This window comes from Erythranthe guttata, chromosome 2, assembly GCF_056151865.1.
Source record: "Erythranthe guttata isolate IM_541 chromosome 2, IM_541, whole genome shotgun sequence".
Lineage (NCBI taxonomy): Eukaryota > Viridiplantae > Streptophyta > Magnoliopsida > Lamiales > Phrymaceae > Erythranthe > Erythranthe guttata.
Window position 1 is genome coordinate 17,024,381 of NC_142534.1, and position 16,754 is coordinate 17,041,134.

The 16,754-nt window shown below is 34.7% G+C and overlaps 5 protein-coding genes across 5 annotated transcripts; 1 reads left to right on the plus strand and 4 right to left on the minus strand.

Moving 5' to 3' along the window:
• Positions 1-217: 217 nt before the first annotated feature.
• Positions 218-1,078, minus strand: LOC105963985 (serine/threonine-protein kinase BLUS1). Its single transcript, XM_012988484.2, has one exon. The coding sequence runs from the start codon at positions 1,076-1,078 to the stop codon at positions 218-220; it is 861 nt and encodes a 286-aa protein (XP_012843938.2).
• A 1,196-nt stretch (positions 1,079-2,274) lies between these two features.
• Positions 2,275-3,289, minus strand: LOC105964032 (uncharacterized). Its single transcript, XM_012988529.2, has 2 exons — positions 3,042-3,289; positions 2,275-2,942 (listed from the first exon to the last, which is right to left on the minus strand). Exons 1-2 carry the CDS (start codon positions 3,223-3,225, stop codon positions 2,344-2,346), a joined length of 783 nt encoding a protein of 260 aa, XP_012843983.2. The 5' UTR covers positions 3,226-3,289; the 3' UTR covers positions 2,275-2,343.
• A 1,042-nt stretch (positions 3,290-4,331) lies between these two features.
• LOC105964033 (F-box protein At4g00755) lies at positions 4,332-6,408 on the plus strand. The gene is made up of 6 exons (XM_088815082.1): positions 4,332-4,370; positions 4,806-4,969; positions 5,088-5,495; positions 5,577-5,749; positions 5,825-5,940; positions 6,021-6,408. The coding sequence occupies exons 2-6, from the start codon at positions 4,810-4,812 to the stop codon at positions 6,286-6,288; spliced, it is 1,125 nt and encodes a 374-aa protein (XP_088671208.1). The 5' UTR covers positions 4,332-4,370; positions 4,806-4,809; the 3' UTR covers positions 6,289-6,408.
• A 2,397-nt stretch (positions 6,409-8,805) lies between these two features.
• LOC105963747 (UDP-galactose/UDP-glucose transporter 4) lies at positions 8,806-11,471 on the minus strand. The gene is made up of 8 exons (XM_088814023.1): positions 11,281-11,471; positions 10,865-10,999; positions 10,393-10,421; positions 10,067-10,268; positions 9,724-9,966; positions 9,500-9,601; positions 9,301-9,408; positions 8,806-9,172 (listed from the first exon to the last, which is right to left on the minus strand). The coding sequence occupies exons 1-8, from the start codon at positions 11,299-11,301 to the stop codon at positions 8,918-8,920; spliced, it is 1,095 nt and encodes a 364-aa protein (XP_088670149.1). The 5' UTR covers positions 11,302-11,471; the 3' UTR covers positions 8,806-8,917.
• A 1,289-nt stretch (positions 11,472-12,760) lies between these two features.
• LOC105963748 (uncharacterized) lies at positions 12,761-15,211 on the minus strand. Its single transcript, XM_012988193.2, has 2 exons — positions 14,460-15,211; positions 12,761-13,340 (listed from the first exon to the last, which is right to left on the minus strand). Exons 1-2 carry the CDS (start codon positions 15,147-15,149, stop codon positions 12,903-12,905), a joined length of 1,128 nt encoding a protein of 375 aa, XP_012843647.2. The 5' UTR covers positions 15,150-15,211; the 3' UTR covers positions 12,761-12,902.
• Positions 15,212-16,754: the final 1,543 nt, after the last annotated feature.

Sequence of the window (16,754 nt, forward strand, 5' to 3'; positions counted from 1 at the left end):
GCCAACTAATCTAATTATTCGTCATATTGCAGTCTACTTCAGTTTATCTAAACGAATACATTTCACGAAATCTACAAGATTATGCTGAATTTGACATCATAAAGGTGGACGTGTAAAAAATTCATAATTGATGAGTAATTATAATTATCCAAACATGAGGGGTGACCATACCTCATGATGGCCGTAATTTACCCAATAAATAAAAATAAACAACTAATTAAATAGTAGCCCTATTGGGAAAATCCTTCTGGAACAACCGGTAACCCATCAACTGGCTCGCCGTGGGCCGCCGCTCCGCCTCACCGGAAAGACATGCCGCCACAACCTCCCTCAGCTCCTCCGGCATCTTCTTCGTCCTCTTTGCCGCCACATTAAAACACCCGAATATTTTTCCAATTAATTTCCCAATATTATCCCTCTTCTTATTTTTCGACGACACGATATCATCCGCCGGAATCTCACCGTAGAACAATTCCACCGCCAGCAAACCGAACATCCACACGTCAGCGCTCTTACTTCCCGCCTTCCCAGAATCTTTCGCCGCCGCCCACTCCGGCAGAAAATCCAATTCCTCACCATCCGAACCGTACAAAAGCAAACGGGGCACAATTTTGATGCCGCCGGAATATTCCTTGCGGGGGAATATTACCGAGCCGGCGCCGATTTTCTGATGAACCACGTTCTTGCCGTGCATGTAGTCCAAAGCCTTTAGGGTTTCTTTCAGGATAAAAAAGACGGTACCCTCAGGCAGGCCTTGCCGGAAAGTTGACTTGATCGTTGACCGGATGGTGGGCCCCGGCAAGGGCTCCGTGATTATCCAGAAGTACTCCTCGTCGGCGAAGAAGGAGCAGTGGATTTTGACCATGTTGTCGTGGTCGCAGCAGGTTTTAGCTTTGTTGACTTCGTCGTGGAAGAAATAGATGTCTTCGATTTGATTCGTGTCGAAGATCTTGATTCCCACCGGAATCTCACCTCCGGTGGCCGGATTTTTGTGTTTTCCCCGGTAAGTTACGGCGTTCTCCGACGCGCCGACGGCGTCACCTAGCACGTATTGTTCTTTGTCACGTGGGAAATTCATGGTGTAGTACTTTTGTAAATTTATTATGGAACTGATTTTGTGTCTACTAATTAAATTAATGTGCAATGGAAGTTATAGAGTATATATAGATAGGTGTTAGAGTTGTTGAAGGATAAGTTAATAATACTCACAATTGAATTAGAATTCTACCATATAATTTAATTATTTCATCAATTAAATTAAATTAAAAGAAGCAAAACTAATTAAACATATAAATCATCAAAATTAAATAACAATAATTACCTCAAACATACTTGAAATATAATCCTCATATATATACATAGTACCTCTTCGTCTTCAAGACTTAATCTATAAAACTAAAACCTAATCTTCATTCTTAGAAAAAAAAAAAAAAAAAACAATTGATATATTCATCTATAGATATATTCATCTTGACCTTGGTATATATACTTATTTATATATATATATATATTAGCGTAACAAAAATCGACAAGTATGTCGCGAATATGCATTAGGTTACAAATTTTCGAGGTTCGGGACAACACCCTAATTCTGTTTTTTAAACAAAAAATTGGGAAAACAAGTAAATATTTGTAAAGTTTCAATTAAAAATTGCAAGAGTTTGAAATCGTGTTATTTTTCGATCACTTTGGAATAAGTAATAACCGAACTCGTCTCCTTAGATTTTAAATACTAATTTACCTACATTAGTAAATACATCAAATTTTTCAAATATATAAAATCAGTTATAATCGTAGTATTCATTATTTAACAAGAGTTGAATTTAAATATTGGAACTTAATTCACTCCATCAAAATAAAAACTATAACTTTTCACATTTAAAAAAAAAATAAAAAATAAATCATAAAAAAAAAAATTGCAATCTATCTACAAAACCTAAAAAACTAGTTAGCCTTGTTGCAAGCAATCCTCCATCAGCTTAGCCAAACATCCTTCTGATACTGGAACAACCGGAATTCCATCAGCTGACTCGTGGTCGGCCTCTTCTCCGCCTCACCGGAAAGACACGCCGCCATCTTCTTCATAGTCTATTTAATTAATAATTTTAAAATCATAGTCTATTTCAATTTCTCTTGCACTTTAATTTGTCGATTTTTTGTTGGTTTAAAATAATAATTAAAATTTGCCTTGAACATAAACTATATTAACCTCTACAAAATTACCTCAAAACATATTCAATCATAGATATTATGACACCATAGTTCTCAAAACACAAAAGCAATATAATTGAAAATATATTAATTAATTAATGTAACAAAAATTAAAATAAATGAAAATATTGATTATTCTTGCAAGCCAGCCACATTACGTAGGGTCCACCCGATCCCATAAGCAGCAGCACCAGCAATCGCACCGTTGAAGAGCATAATACCCGCCGAAACGGCGTAGTTTTGACCCGCAATCTTCGCCTTGGCAATACCCAAAAACACCAGGGCTAATCCCGACATTACACACGCTCCGACGAACTTCATTTTGTCGCTATTCGTGAACGGAATCAGTACGATGAACGCCAGGATCGGAGCGCAACCGAAGAACAGAAACGCCGCGAAAGTGACGAGACCGTTCTTCCACGGCTTCTCCGTCGTCTGGTCCGGCGTCAGAATCCCCTTCTCGGCGGCCATCTTTTCTCCGACGAGTATGTCCGGGTATCTCGCGAATATTCCGACGACCGCGGCGGCGTCGGTGGTGCTCATCCCGAGGGACTGGTACCGCCGGACTAAATCTTGTTGCTGATTCCTCCGGCAGTTTTCGACGTCCCATTCAGTGACGGATCTCTCCTTGGCGGCGACGTCTCTCTCGGTGCTCGTCGACATGAAATCTCCGAACCCCATCGAGATTCCGTCCGCCACTAGATTCGCAAATCCCAGCACCAGTACATCAACTGCATTAATACATATGAAACAATAATTAATTATTATTTTGGTTTTTTTTGGAAATCTCAAATATTATTCAAACTGTAGGGAATTGCAGGAAAGCTAACCGGAGGAAAGGCGGCCGGCGGAGATGGAAGAGATGAGAGAAAACGAGGTGATGATAGCGTCGAGGCCGGCGTACACAATGCTCTTCACGAACTCACCTTTCCACGGCTCTTTCGGCCGTCCATTTTTTCCCATATCGCCGTTAATTAACGGCGGCAGCAACGGAACGACGTCGTCTCCGGCCATTCTTGATTATTTCTCTACTTAATTATTCAGCTAATTTTCTTGAGAAAAAAAGAAATCGATTATTTGCAGATTTTTTTGGGTGAAGAAAAGTGATTCGTGTCGGGATGCATGGTGGTGGAGTGACACGTGTCGAGAGCCCAGATGGTTGTGAGAAGTTTAAGGTGGTCAAAGATCAACGTCGGTACACGTGTGAACTTATAATGGGCCAATTTATGTATTAAGGGCTTGTGGATGGCACACGCTCCAATTAGTTAACCTTGGATATTATGTTGGGCTTTAAAGCCCAACACAAAAATTACGAAGGATTCTAACACCCACCTCGTATGCACCCACCTTGTCCGCTATCTTATATTTTATATATATATATATATATATATATATATATATATATATATATATATATATATATATATATATACTGAAATGATTTGTGCAGGCACATATTAAACAGTCACGCACATTTTTTACCATTCTTCAAAAAACAAAAAGTGAAAAAACTCAAAAACTCTCTCAACCTTTCGATTTTCTTTCGCAAAGCCCGTGCAAATCGTCGACAGATCGGAGGTAATTTTTACGTTTTTACGATCCTCTTGTTATGTAGATTACAAATCCGAAAAAAAAACCGAAAAAAATCGGACTTTGGCCTGCTCGTGTGAATTTACACGAGCGCATCCACTGCGCTCGTGTAAATCCACACGAGCAGGCCTTGTTAAGTTTTTTTTATTGCTCGTGTAAAACACACGAGCGGTTGCAAAGGGCTCGTGTGATTTCACACGAACGCTTTTCAACCGCTCGCGTGTTTTTACACGAGCATTTTTAATTTTTAATTTTTTTTTTTTATAATTTTTTTTTTTGAATTATAAGATGCTCGTGCAAAAATATGCGAGCATTTCAACAGTGCTCGTGTGAAATTAGATGAGCAATGTTGAAATGCTCGCATGTTTTTGCACGAGCACAACAATTTAATTTATTTTTTTTCAATTGGGTAGGAATAGTACAAAAGGTAAATAGTTATGGTAAAAAGGTAAAAAATCATGGTAATATTATTACCCATATATATATACAAGGACATACCAAACAAGTACATACCAAACAAGTACATACTACTCTCTCTCGTTCGGTTGTTTTTCTTTTTTCTCACAGAGGTGCGATTTTTCTCTCCCTTTGCTTCAATTCTTTAATTCTTCCATAGATCTTATGATGCTCAAATTTGTTTTGTTTATTTTTTTTTTTTTTTTTTTAATTGAATTCAATTGAAATTATTGATTTATGCGGAGTACTTTGAATTCTAATTTCATCTTTGTTAAAAAAGATTGAAACTTGAAGAGGGAAAAGAAGAATTCTGGTATTAGCCTAATTTATAAACTTTTTAGGGCAACATGTTGAACTTCTCACAATTACCTATCCTAACCTATTATTTTATTAACTAAATAATAGGGATTTGTTTGATGTCTGATATCTCAACAACTTGTCGGATCGACCCTTAAATATATTATGCCTTTTAGTTAGGTTTTTTGTTGAATATCTATAAAATAAATTGGATTATTTAATCTTATCTTGACAATGACAATGAAATACAGAGCAATGGATGGTCACAAGAGATTTTATACTGGGTTTGATTATACTGGGTTCGATTTTCTGCAACTGATCGACGAAGAACTATCCATCTATATCATGAGCTTCTTAGATGACCAGGCTGACCTAGTTCGTGCCGGTGCCGTGTCACGCTATTGGCGCCAATTTGGTAACCGATACTATTCCAAATTTTATTTTTTATTCGATTACGCAATTTGACCTAGTTCTTTTTTTTTTTTTTTTTTTTTTGTTGTTGTTGTAATTGATTACATATATGTATATTTCAGTTACTGCAAACAGACTTGCAAAACGGTTGCGCTTAAAAAAGATGCTGCAGTACTCGAAAGTTGCTGCCATATCGGATGCAAGTGGAAGGAAAAACAAGTTAGTGGAGCCCAAGGAGAGGGAGATTATCGAGAGGAATCAAAAGGTATATTCGTCTCTAATGGAAGCGGTCACTAAATCGAAGGTTACACCAAGGGATTGTATAGACCTTGCAATTAGTGCGTCGAGCACCAACGATTATTCGAATCGAAGTCGTGAGAATACTCTCTATCCAACGGATAGATACAATAGAGAAAATTGTTACTGGGCAAGCAAAGGACAGCGTAGTCGCGATGGACACGAGACTTTGATATATAAGTTAAAACCTGGCATCTTGGTTATTACTGAAATTGATATTCAACCGTTTCAAGGTATTTTTTTTTTTTTTAACTTGATACGTATCTCGTGATTTTGGATAATAATATTTATTAGTAATAATTTCGCGTATTCAGATTTTTCAAAGCGTGGCAGTCCCATATTCTCTGCGAAATCTGTGCGGTTTCGAATAGGTCATACAAAAAACGGGGTAGAAGTTGACGAATATATAAGTCGTCTGACGGGGAATTATCCTATTGATCACTGGTTTGCTTGGACTTACACTTCACCGGAATTTCCAATGATCCAGGTAATATTACATTATTAAAATCTTGATTTGATTTTGAAAAAGAAAAAAACAATCTCTTAAAAAAAATCTTCACAGGAGAATAGTTTGCAACCATTCAAGCTACCAGAACCCGTGCTTTGTTCGCGTGCATATTTGCAGATTGAGTTGATGGGTAGGGTTCAACAAAATCCAAATGGATTATACCATATATGGTAAGTTTACTTGCTAATTAAACAATTATTAAATATATGCTGAAAAAGAAACGAATGTTGATTTATTTCGATTTGTGCAGTGTGTGTTACGTACGAGTAATGGGAAGAACGCTCTCTCCTGCATTTGAGATAGAAATGGTTGAGCCAAATGGGAATACAGTGCTCAAGTATTACCCCGATAAACTCAACTCCGTTATGAAAAACGACGGCCCCGTTGTAAAAGGAATACATCCGTTCTGGTTAAGTGCAAGTGTGTTGTCTCCTCCTTCTCGTGAATTGGGTCCCACCGAATCTTTCATCAAAGGCTTTTCCAAGTACCTGCCCGGCAACTTCTATTTGTCGTCTTAAAACCATTTTTTTTGTAAATTACTCTATTAATTTATTCAGTAATTATTCAACCCTAGATGCTTAATTACTGTTTATAATGCTATTCTTGACTCAAACATAGAGACAAATACATTTTCATAACATGATTGTAATGAGTGACACAAAGTAAACTGGGATTCTGCAAGTACCAAAAAAAATAAGAGAACATTAATTAATTTTTTTAGTACTTCCGGTTACATGATGAAACATTAATAATAATATATATCTAGATTGAACTATAAATAAATAAATAAATTTCAGACCTGTCATCTTCTTCACTTTCGTTCCTCGTCTGAGAATTCGAGTTCAAGGGCTTCTTCGAAGGTTTGTTACTATCAGGCAACATCTTTAACACAATCCCCATTGTTATTAGCAAAAGTCCAGTCCCGTGTTGTTCGGACAAAGGTTTCGTAAATATCAAATACGACAGCAGTAAAGTCACCGCCTTCCTCGCTGTCATATGTATAATTTCAAGATTCGATTTTTTTGGAAATCTATGAAACGAAACGTACCATAGCTGTGGTGGCAGCACCAAACAGAGCAATTAGGGAAAGGGCCGATACTTGTCCGCCTTGAATAGTTCTCCTGTAAATAGCATCGGTGGAATCAAGAATGGCATGCCCACCACAAAATATAAAGGATTCGTGAGATTTGAGAATATGATTTTTTCACTTAATTCTTGGCTTTTTTTTTTTTTTTTTTTTTTTTAACTTGATACGTATCTCGTGGTTTCAGATAATAATATTTATAGTAATAATTTTGCGTGTTCAGATTTTTCGAGGCTTGGCAGTCCCATATTCTCTGCGAACTCTGTATGGTTTCGAATAGGTCATACGAAAACGGGGTAGAAGTTGACGAAGATATAAGTCGTCTGACGACGAATTATCCTATTGATCACCGGTTTGCAATGGACTTGCACTTCACCGGAATTTCCAATGATCCAATTACCCCGATAATCTCAACTCCGTTATGGAAAATGACGGCGCCGTTGTAAAAGGACTACATCCGTTCCCGTTAAGTGTGAGCGTGTTGTCTCCTCCTTCTCCTACAAAATTTAAGTTTTTAACAAATTATTTTCTCGATCTTTTGAAAACTTTTCCAAATTTTTTCATCTAAAGATTTCAAAATTTTGACAAATTATGAAAAAGAAATTCAAGAATCTACGTTTGAAAGTAACACTTACTAAATTTGAAAGCAATAATTATTGATACGGAGGTATATTTTGTGTTTATTTTCGAATTTACCAATTTTATTAACATTTCCCAATTATTGGCGTTACATGATTAACGGCAAATAGCTAACTGAAAATATGTATTATGCTTGTCTTTTAGAACTTTACCCTAGAACTTTAATTTCATTAGGTGCTCTAGAAACTTTCACTAGGTGCTCTAGAAACTAACCCATGCAAATATTTATTATGTTTGTCTTTTAGAATGTACCCTAGAATTTTAATTTCATTAGATGCTCTAGAAACTGAGCCCATGCGGTAGGATAAAATCAATCCTTATCATAGGAATACACTTATATTAGTATTGTCCTTACCCAAAATGTATTAGCCAGCGACACTGGAACAAACATGTATAAGAAGATTTCAAGACTCGCGTAACAAAAGATTTTTAAATGAGAGAGGAAGAGACACGAACTAAAACTTATGAAGAAAACTTATGAAGAGTCTTGCGTAAAAAGATTTCGTACTCCATCACTTTAATAGCAGCCTCGTCTTTAGATTTCATACTCCATTACTCTGAGTATTCAAGTAGACTGAATGTCCATAATTGAAATGTGGCGTATTTGGTCTTTAGATTTCATACTCCATTACTCCGAGTCTTCAAGTAGACTGAATGTCCTTAATTCAAATGTGGCGGATTTGGATTGCAATACTTTGGCCAAATCTTGGGCACTGCATTCACACAAATAATCTTAATTACTATTTTTTTTCTTTTGTCTGATAGATTAAGTAATAGTAATTGCTTACCATGTATCAGCAAGCTAGAGCACATAAAAGCCAATTATAAAATGAAATCTTTTAGAATATTTCTTTAATTTGGTCTTACACAAATGAAATTAGTATTAAAGCCAATTATAAAATGAAATCTTTTAGAATATTTCTTTAATTTGGTCTTACACAAATGAAATTAGCATTGCATATAGCCGCAGCCTTATATTATTATTGTCCTTAATCGAAATGTATTAGCCCATAGCCAGTAGGATTTTGATATTTGATTCAATTTTAAATTTCAAAAAGAATTCCATTTTTTCCCACTAAAATTGCATTTACAATATTAATATTATCATGCATTATTATATATTATAGATAAATAAGAAAATAGAAATGCTGCAATTTACAATCTTCCAATTTCGAAATCCAAACAGAGGTCCAAATTTAAACTTTGGAACTCAAATCCTAAATTATGTTCAATCCCATTTAATTGTGTATATCATTAAAGCATCTATGAATTTATTTAGTAAATTGGGATTCTGCGTAGTCGACCAAAGAAGTAACAAAAAATAATGTAATGGCGAAAAATGAAAACATTAATTAGTACTTTTGGTTACATGATGAAACATTACTAATAATATATATCTAGATTGAAATGTAAATAAATAAATTTCAGACCAAGGGTCTCGTTTCTTGTTCATCCTCGATCCGAAACCTGTCATCTTCTTCACTTTGAGATACATTTTCATTGTTCGTCTGAGAATTCGAGTTCAAGGGCTTCTTCGAAGGTTTGTTACTATCAGGCAACATCTTTAACACAATCCCCATTGTTATTAGCAAAAGTCCAGTCCCGTGTTGTTCGGTCAAAGGTTTCGTAAATATCAAATACGACAGCAGTAAAGTCACCGCTTTCCTTGCTGTCGTCACCTGTTTTTTTTTTTTTTTTTTTTTTTTTTTTGAATTTTTTTTTCAAGAATCAAAGTATCAAAAACCGAGTAGTGATTTATATAATTTCAAGATTCGATTTTTTTGGAAATTTATGAGACGAAACGTACCATAGCTGTGGTGGCAGCACCAAACAGTGCAATTAGGGAAAGGACCGATACTTGTCCGACAAAGGTGGCCATTGCTTCGAAAACAAGAACTCCATACACATAGGGATGCTACAATACAAACAAATATAATTCTTAATTTTTTTATTCTTTTTTTATCAAAAAAGAAAAGGGCTTTTTTGAGAGATAAATATATATATACCCGAGAACATGAATTCCAAGCCTTGAATAGTTCTCCGGTAAATAGCATCGGTGGAATCAAGAATGGCATGCCCACCAATGTCGAGCAAAATAGCATTTCAGTCTGCAAAATAAATAAATAAATAAATAAATAAATAAATAAAAACCCAAAATTTAACTTTGAGTGCTTTAACAAACGAAAGTCGAAAGCACAAAAAAAGAAAAAAAAAATCGTGTTTACGACACCTGTGTTGTTTGAGGATTCATAGTAAAGATGGCTTCTTGAAGATTCCCCAAAAAGGCATCCATAATCAACGCACCAGATACCATCACAACACCAACTCCACTAAAATTCGGCGAAGTTTGTGCATCCGCTAGTGTGAAAAGAATCAAACCGATCACCAAAAGAACAGCAGATACATATTCGTATGGCGGATACTTTCGTCTCAAACCCGGAATAAAAGCCCCCATTATCATCACAGGCAGAACCTAATTAATGCAACCGAAAAAAATTGCAATTAGTTAGAGGAAAGGTAACCGATTACGAAAAAGGCGAAAATAACGGGATTTTTTTTCTTTTTTCTTTTACCTTGGTGGATTTGAACATGAGCTGAGCTGGATAGTTGAGAAAGGCGAGTGAGCCTTTTGTGAGACCATTAGATCCCATTAGTACACCGGAGAGTTTTACGTAAGTTTTCCACGGATTCACCATTTGCTTTGTAGTGAATCCTTGGAGATAAATTAGGAGAATGTACACCCAACCTTGCACGAAGGTGAAGTACCATCCGTAGCTGCAATTTTTTACGAAAATTTTGTCAAATTATTTGGAACCGGATTTATTCGAGTGTGTTGGAGAAAGGTTCGAACGAAAGTTAATTGCGTATGTAAAGAAGTTATATGGAATTGAATTTGGACCTGAATTGGAGCCTATTGTAGACATATTCCTGAAACAGATGAATGAATTAGTCAATTTATTAGTCAGTAATTTATGCATCAAACATCTCACCCTTGGTTAAAATACTCTCTCTCTCTCTCTCTCTCTCTCTCTCTCTCTCTCTCTCTCTCTCTCTCTCTCTCTCTCACACACACAGAGAGAGAGAAATTGAAGGTAAACATCAAAGTTGAAAAAACAGAGAATTGAATTTGAATTGACAAAGAAATATTTGACCAAGGCAAACAAAAAACAAGCTTGACCCACCAAAACAAAAGATACCATAGGAATAAAGTCATCAATTAAATTCCCTAATTCCATAAACAAAAGTCAAGAAACTAAAACTCACCCTCTTAAATCACTTGAAACCAAAACCAAAATCATAAATTCGGAATCTTTTCAAAATAGTACCAGAAGAGAGAGAGAGAGAGAGAGAGAGAGAGAGATTGGAATTACCTCACAGACGCCATTAACGAGATAACCAAAGAAAAACCCAGATGAGCAAATGACGAATTGCTGCCATCTGGGCCGTCCACTCAGCGAGATTCCAAACAGTGTACGAGCCTGCTCTTCATTCTTCATTTTTTTTCCCTTAATTAATTTTCGGAAAAAAATTAAATAAATAAAAAAAAGCTCCTTTCTTTTCAATCACACAGAAATGGGTTTTGCATGTGTTGATTTCTAGGGGTGATTTCTAAAAAATCAAAGTTTTTTCAGGGTTTGATTTCAAGGTGTTTAGAGAGAGTGTTGACTTTTATGGAGTTACAGAAGGACCAAGAACAAAGGAGAGAAAAACGGTGGCGGATTAATGAATTTAAAGAAAACGTATCGGTTCCACTACGTCAACAAACAAGAAAACAAAAAATAATTACTTTAAATTCATTCATCCGCATAATTTTTCATTTATATACACGCTTTTTTAGAGAGAGAAGCTGGTGAGTTTTTCTCAGTCTTTTAAGCAGCTTTTTGTGCACTGTGTAAGAGAGAGAAAAAGTAGAGAGAGAAAGTGATTATAAAAAGGGATTTTCATAATAAACAATAATTAATTAAAGGTATCGTAGCTAATTAGGCAAGTAAATAATTTTGAGATTAAAAAATATGATCTCCTGCAAGCGGCACCACTGCATGAACCGTGTGCCTGTGGGCCCCACCTAAGATTTTACCAAAGATGATTTCATGATGGGGGAGGGTGCATGTCACGTGAGAGTCTTCCATGTGGGATTTTATTTGACTTTTAAAAGAAAATAGTTTATGCTATGTTTTTTCATTTTTGTCTAGTCTGGAAAAGTATGTGAATTTCATTTTATTATTATATAAATATTATAGAAGGATTTCATGGATATTTCATTATATTTTGAATTGGATTGATGTGATCCAACATTTTCATATGGGTCGCCCTTAATCAATCTTTTACCTTTATTTTATTTAATGTTACCAAATTGATACATAATTATTTTCTATAAATACTCGAAATTGTGATTAGTTGCCATATAATTAAATGAGTTTTAAATAAATTCTCTAATTAACACCAATTTTGTCATAAATTTTTAAAAGGGTATATATTTTATTATTTTTCCTAAATAAACTCTATATTTTGAATAATATGAAATCATGAATTGAATTTGAAAAAAAAAAAAAACTAGGTAAATTAAGATATTTAAATATTATTAACTACTAGTAGTTACTTCTTGATTGCGGTGGACAATGCAGATGGCTAGCTTAAATGGAGGCATGGTTTTGTACTTTGTACTACAGTTCCCTCTCTTTTAATATTAATTTTAATTTTTTTAAAATATAATTTCTAAATAAGCTGTAATTACTAATTTGTGGAGGGACAAGTGAAATGTGCATAATTTTGCACGTGGGATTATTTTGTCCAAATAGGTGAAAATTCAAGAAATTTGATTGGTTCCAATGTGAAAATTTTAAATTAAAAAATAATAAAAAACACTAAAATTCTCTGAAACGATACTTAATTTGAAACGGAAGAAAGTAGTCGAGTTTCGCGTGAATACTTAGGCTAAAATGAGTTGAAAATTAAATTGTAGACTTGTATATATTACACTTATAATTTATGAATATATTAAAGCCAATGCACAGAGGTCACCGTGTGTTAAATTAACACTATGATCTACAAGTACATAGGTGCAGAACTTTGATTTTTTTTTTTTTAAAATAAATATTCATTCCGAACATATAATTTATTATAAATATTAAATATGATGAACATTATAAATATTGGGCTATGTGCAACATTTGACCCATTTAGCATTAATGGGCTGTTAAGTATAAGATATGGGCCAAAATCAACCGAAAGGCCTTTCTTGATCATCTAATATGCGGCCCATATAATTTTGTTTGGACAAAATTAAATATACACTAAAATTTTTGTAAGAATATATAATATTACACTATTCGAATAATCAACGAGGGCTAAAAGCTCGCGCCCGTATGCTCGATCCGTCACTGATATACAAGTGTCCGTTTCCACTAATTAATCATAAAAATCGATCAAAAGCTCGTATACTAACTCTTCCCAAATCTCGATTTCCAATTCATTAGACACGATTTCTCGATCTTGTGTGAATTTTTTCCAACACACGCCTTTTTCGATATCTTTAACATAGGACTCTCTCTTGTCTTCCGTATTATCCCAATCGTATGACTCGCCGCATGTTTCTCCATTTACCCATGATTTTGCAACCCTCAAAACCTCGTCGTAATTAAATTTCACATTATCATGATTCACATAATTACCATGGTAATCTAGGTTTGAGATCTCATGCATGAAAAAATCCAATAGCATGACTTGTTCATTGTTGTCTTGGCTTTTGTTTATTAACTCCTTGTATTCTTCAACTTCTTGAAATGGAGAATCGAGAACTGAAATCGGGCTTTTCTGTTCGTATTCTTCAATTGAAAAATCCCCAACCTGCATTTCACATGAAAAAAAAAGGCAAGTATTTGTCATTTTAGATTTATCACGTGTATTAAGAAAATCAATAAATATGTATAAATTATATATAGCTAATTAAATACATAAAAAGCGACTAAAATAGCGTACTAATTATCTTTCAATGAATTAAGAGCGGTAAATGGCAATTTGAAAAAAAATGTGAATAATGCATAATTGACATTCTAAAGCGACAAATACAGTTAAACCTCTATAAATTAATACAGTTGGGACCATCAAAATTTCATTAATTTAGCGAAATATTAACTTATCGATAAATTAATAATTATTAATTTATATATTAATTAATAACTTATTAATTTATGAAATTATTTTTATTATTATTTTCAGTAAACACGTTTTATTTTTATTTTTTACGTGTATATTATTCGTTGTACCATTAGTTCAATACACTATAGAGCCTGTTTCACGAACCGAAACTCTTAAAGCAACAATGGTATTGAACAATTTTCTGTTGAGTTATGAGAAAACTATACAAAAAATTCTAACCATATTAAGAAAAATGAGGGATGAGATTGATGGCAATGTGAACTTCATCAAGAAACAAGCAACAATTAAAATATATTTTTTGAGCCTTCGTAGATCTATAAAATATGTATTGTACCATGTAATTTAAGAATTCTTTTTATGCATTATTAATTTATATATTATATGGGGCTTCTTAAAATTTCCGAATGTGTATTATCTTATAAATTTAGAGAATTATTAATTTAGCACGTTGTCCTCGAGTCGGGACCGGGAAAATTTATTATTTAAGCGAGGTTATTAATTTATCGGGTATTAATTTATCGAGGTTCTACTGTAATTTGGAACCGAAAAATTCTCTAAAATGATAAGTATTATATTATTATTTGTTAATATTATTTTAGGGAATTATTTATTATTGTTTTGGGTAAATAAATAATTTTTTGGTGGGTATACCAGACTGTAAAAGGTTTAGAAAAAGGTCTAGTACATATACCAACCGACAAAACGATGCATATTTAAATACAAATAAAAGTCAATTATTGTTTGAATTTATTATTTTCATAATCATTTAATTAATCATGCCACGTGGAAAAAGAAAAAAAAAATTACCTTGGGACTCGTCAATGTTGTATTTGTAGCAGTAAAACATTTTTTACCCAGAAACTCCCCATTTTCACCGCCCCACAGCTGTGATTCCTCCGCAGTAAAATCACTGTCGCACCAGCTAGACCTCTTGCTGCTTGAAGTGGTGGTGGTGGTGGCGGTGGCGGTGGCGGTGGTGGTGGTGCTCCGGCTAGGAGATGAAGGGAAATCCCATGGCGAACAGTTATCCTCCTCCGCCACATCCCTGAACGATCTCCACCGCAAAATGTCCTTGACTTTGACTTTGACTTTGACCTCCGGCGTCACATCTCCCAAAACGGCGCCGTTTTTGTCTTCCTTGCTCTTCCTGCTCAGTTTTCTTGGTAAGAGCAACGGAGATTTCGCGGAGGCGAAGTGGAAGAGCTTGACAACTTTGATCACCTTGTGGATGGCGGCGGAGGTTCTGGTGGCGGCGGCGGCTTTTCTCGACCAGCTTCTGAGTAGTACGATGTGGCCGGGTTTGTTGGTTGACTTATTTGAAGTAACAGCCGCCGCCGTTGACTTGCATGGTTTCCTCTTAGGGTACATTTGGAAGCCGCCATTACTCGACGACGATGAACATGAATTATGGAAACAATCATCTCTGATTAGAAAATCTTTCAGCATCATCGGCCGGTTTTCGAGTTTCGCAGATTCTTGAAAAAATGTTAAGGCCATGTTTGGTTTCTTGAAAAAAAAAAAGTTGATAATAATTGGTATAGAGAGCGAGAAAAAGATTTGTGTTTAGAGTGAGAGAGAAAGTCACATATATTTGTAGGAGAGAAGAAACAATGCATATGGGGGAAAATGACAAACCACACGTAGAGACATTGATGCTTCCCCAACTAGGGTTTTTCATTTTTTTTTTTAATATATTAAAAAAATATTAATTAAGGAATAACAATATTATTATAATAGTTTTGGGTTAATTGTGTGTTGAAGGATGTCGGAAAATAAATATTATTTTTGTAATAAATTGGACATATTTTAGTGTTCATTGGCATGAAACTTAAGGTTTTGTCACATGTAAAGAGGGACATGAAATTTCTAGGTAGTTGCTGCATTATCAGATCAAAGATCACTCTTTTATTTTTAATTTAATTATTCTGTAGTTGTGGATTAACAGATAATTACAATATGTTTAAGGACCGATTAGGTGTTTGTCGGGATGTTTAGTGAGAATTAGGGGACACGATTGAAGCAATTAATTAATTAATTAATGGAAGTCGGATAAACAAAATATAAGTATATATAGTTAGTGATGGGGTGTATTCGGCAATTGGGCCGTACCCCCACCTTTTCGGAATAGTGGGCCGAAGGCCCAATGTGGCGAAGATAGTAGCGTAGGCCTTCGAACTAACTGATCTCATGACCGTTGAAGGGTGAGATCCGTAGATAACTTCCATGTGTAGATAAGGAAAGAGTGTAGCTATAGATCATTGATTTGATTGAGCAATCGTAACCATAAACGAAAATAGAGATTGTAAATTAAATAAGCACTATAAATGACTCTCTATATAAGCAAATGTAAAAAAACCCTATTAGGTTTACAAAAGCACAAGCAATTAAATACTTTCTAGTTTCTATCGAGTTCGCTCTCTCAATTTTACCGATATTCTACCCTTTCATTTTGTTCATCACTGTCGGCCCAAATTTTCGCTAATACCTGTGTTCGAGTGGGTTGGACTTGAATCATTATTATTTAAGTGTAGCTTTTACCCTTTTGCCCTTTTGCCCTTTTTCTTTTTCTTCTTTTTTTTTTAATTTTGTTAAAATAGCAAGATTACAAGATTGTGGTCAAGATTGAGATGATTATTTATGTTTACGGTGATCCGATGAAGTATCAAACAAACTTTATGAATCAACACCGACAAATTTATAGATTTCAGTGATATCTTACTAGAAAAAAAGAAATACATGGAATAATTGCTTATGTCGATGAATTTAATTTATACTTTGACTAAAATGTGTGGTTGAAGAGATGAAGAATGGGGGGCCTTATGGAGGTGTTGGAGAAAAAGTATGAATCAAATGCATGGACCTAATTAATAATTGAATTACATTTAATTTACATTCGTGCAATCAAATTTTCAATTGATTCGCCTATATGGGAAGATCAATTCTTTTAATTTCTTGTCCACTTGATTTCCCACAAATGGTCTTTGATTGCTACGTGGCGGGTGCCAGTTGGAGGGCTGCATGTGGTGCTGCCTAGGTTTATTTTGGATGTGATTACAAATTAAATGGTATCCTATGTTAGTTTTGGTCGTGCATTCACGTCCC

Bases quoted from the DNA above. Each gene is read 5' to 3' on its own strand.
- LOC105963985 (XM_012988484.2), bottom strand. From the start codon at position 1,078: ATGAATTTCCCACGTGACAAAGAACAATACGTGCTAGGTGACGCCGTC.
- LOC105964032 (XM_012988529.2), bottom strand. From the start codon at position 3,225: ATGGCCGGAGACGACGTCGTTCCGTTGCTGCCGCCGTTAATTAACGGC. The intron at 2,943-3,041 runs GTTAGCTTTCCT...GTATTAATGCAG, and splicing joins CGCCGGCCGCCTTTCCTCCG to TTGATGTACTGGTGCTGGGA.
- LOC105964033 (XM_088815082.1), top strand. From the start codon at position 4,810: ATGGATGGTCACAAGAGATTTTATACTGGGTTTGATTATACTGGGTTC. The intron at 4,970-5,087 runs GTAACCGATACT...TGTATATTTCAG, and splicing joins ACGCTATTGGCGCCAATTTG to TTACTGCAAACAGACTTGCA. The intron at 5,941-6,020 runs GTAAGTTTACTT...CGATTTGTGCAG, and splicing joins AATGGATTATACCATATATG to TGTGTGTTACGTACGAGTAA.
- LOC105963747 (XM_088814023.1), bottom strand. From the start codon at position 11,301: ATGCGGATGAATGAATTTAAA. The intron at 10,422-10,864 runs GTAATTCCAATC...CATCTGTTTCAG, and splicing joins TCGTTAATGGCGTCTGTGAG to GAATATGTCTACAATAGGCT. The intron at 9,967-10,066 runs GTAAAAGAAAAA...TGCATTAATTAG, and splicing joins TCATGTTCAAATCCACCAAG to GTTCTGCCTGTGATGATAAT.
- LOC105963748 (XM_012988193.2), bottom strand. From the start codon at position 15,149: ATGGCCTTAACATTTTTTCAAGAATCTGCGAAACTCGAAAACCGGCCG. The intron at 13,341-14,459 runs GTAATTTTTTTT...TGTGAAATGCAG, and splicing joins CAACATTGACGAGTCCCAAG to GTTGGGGATTTTTCAATTGA.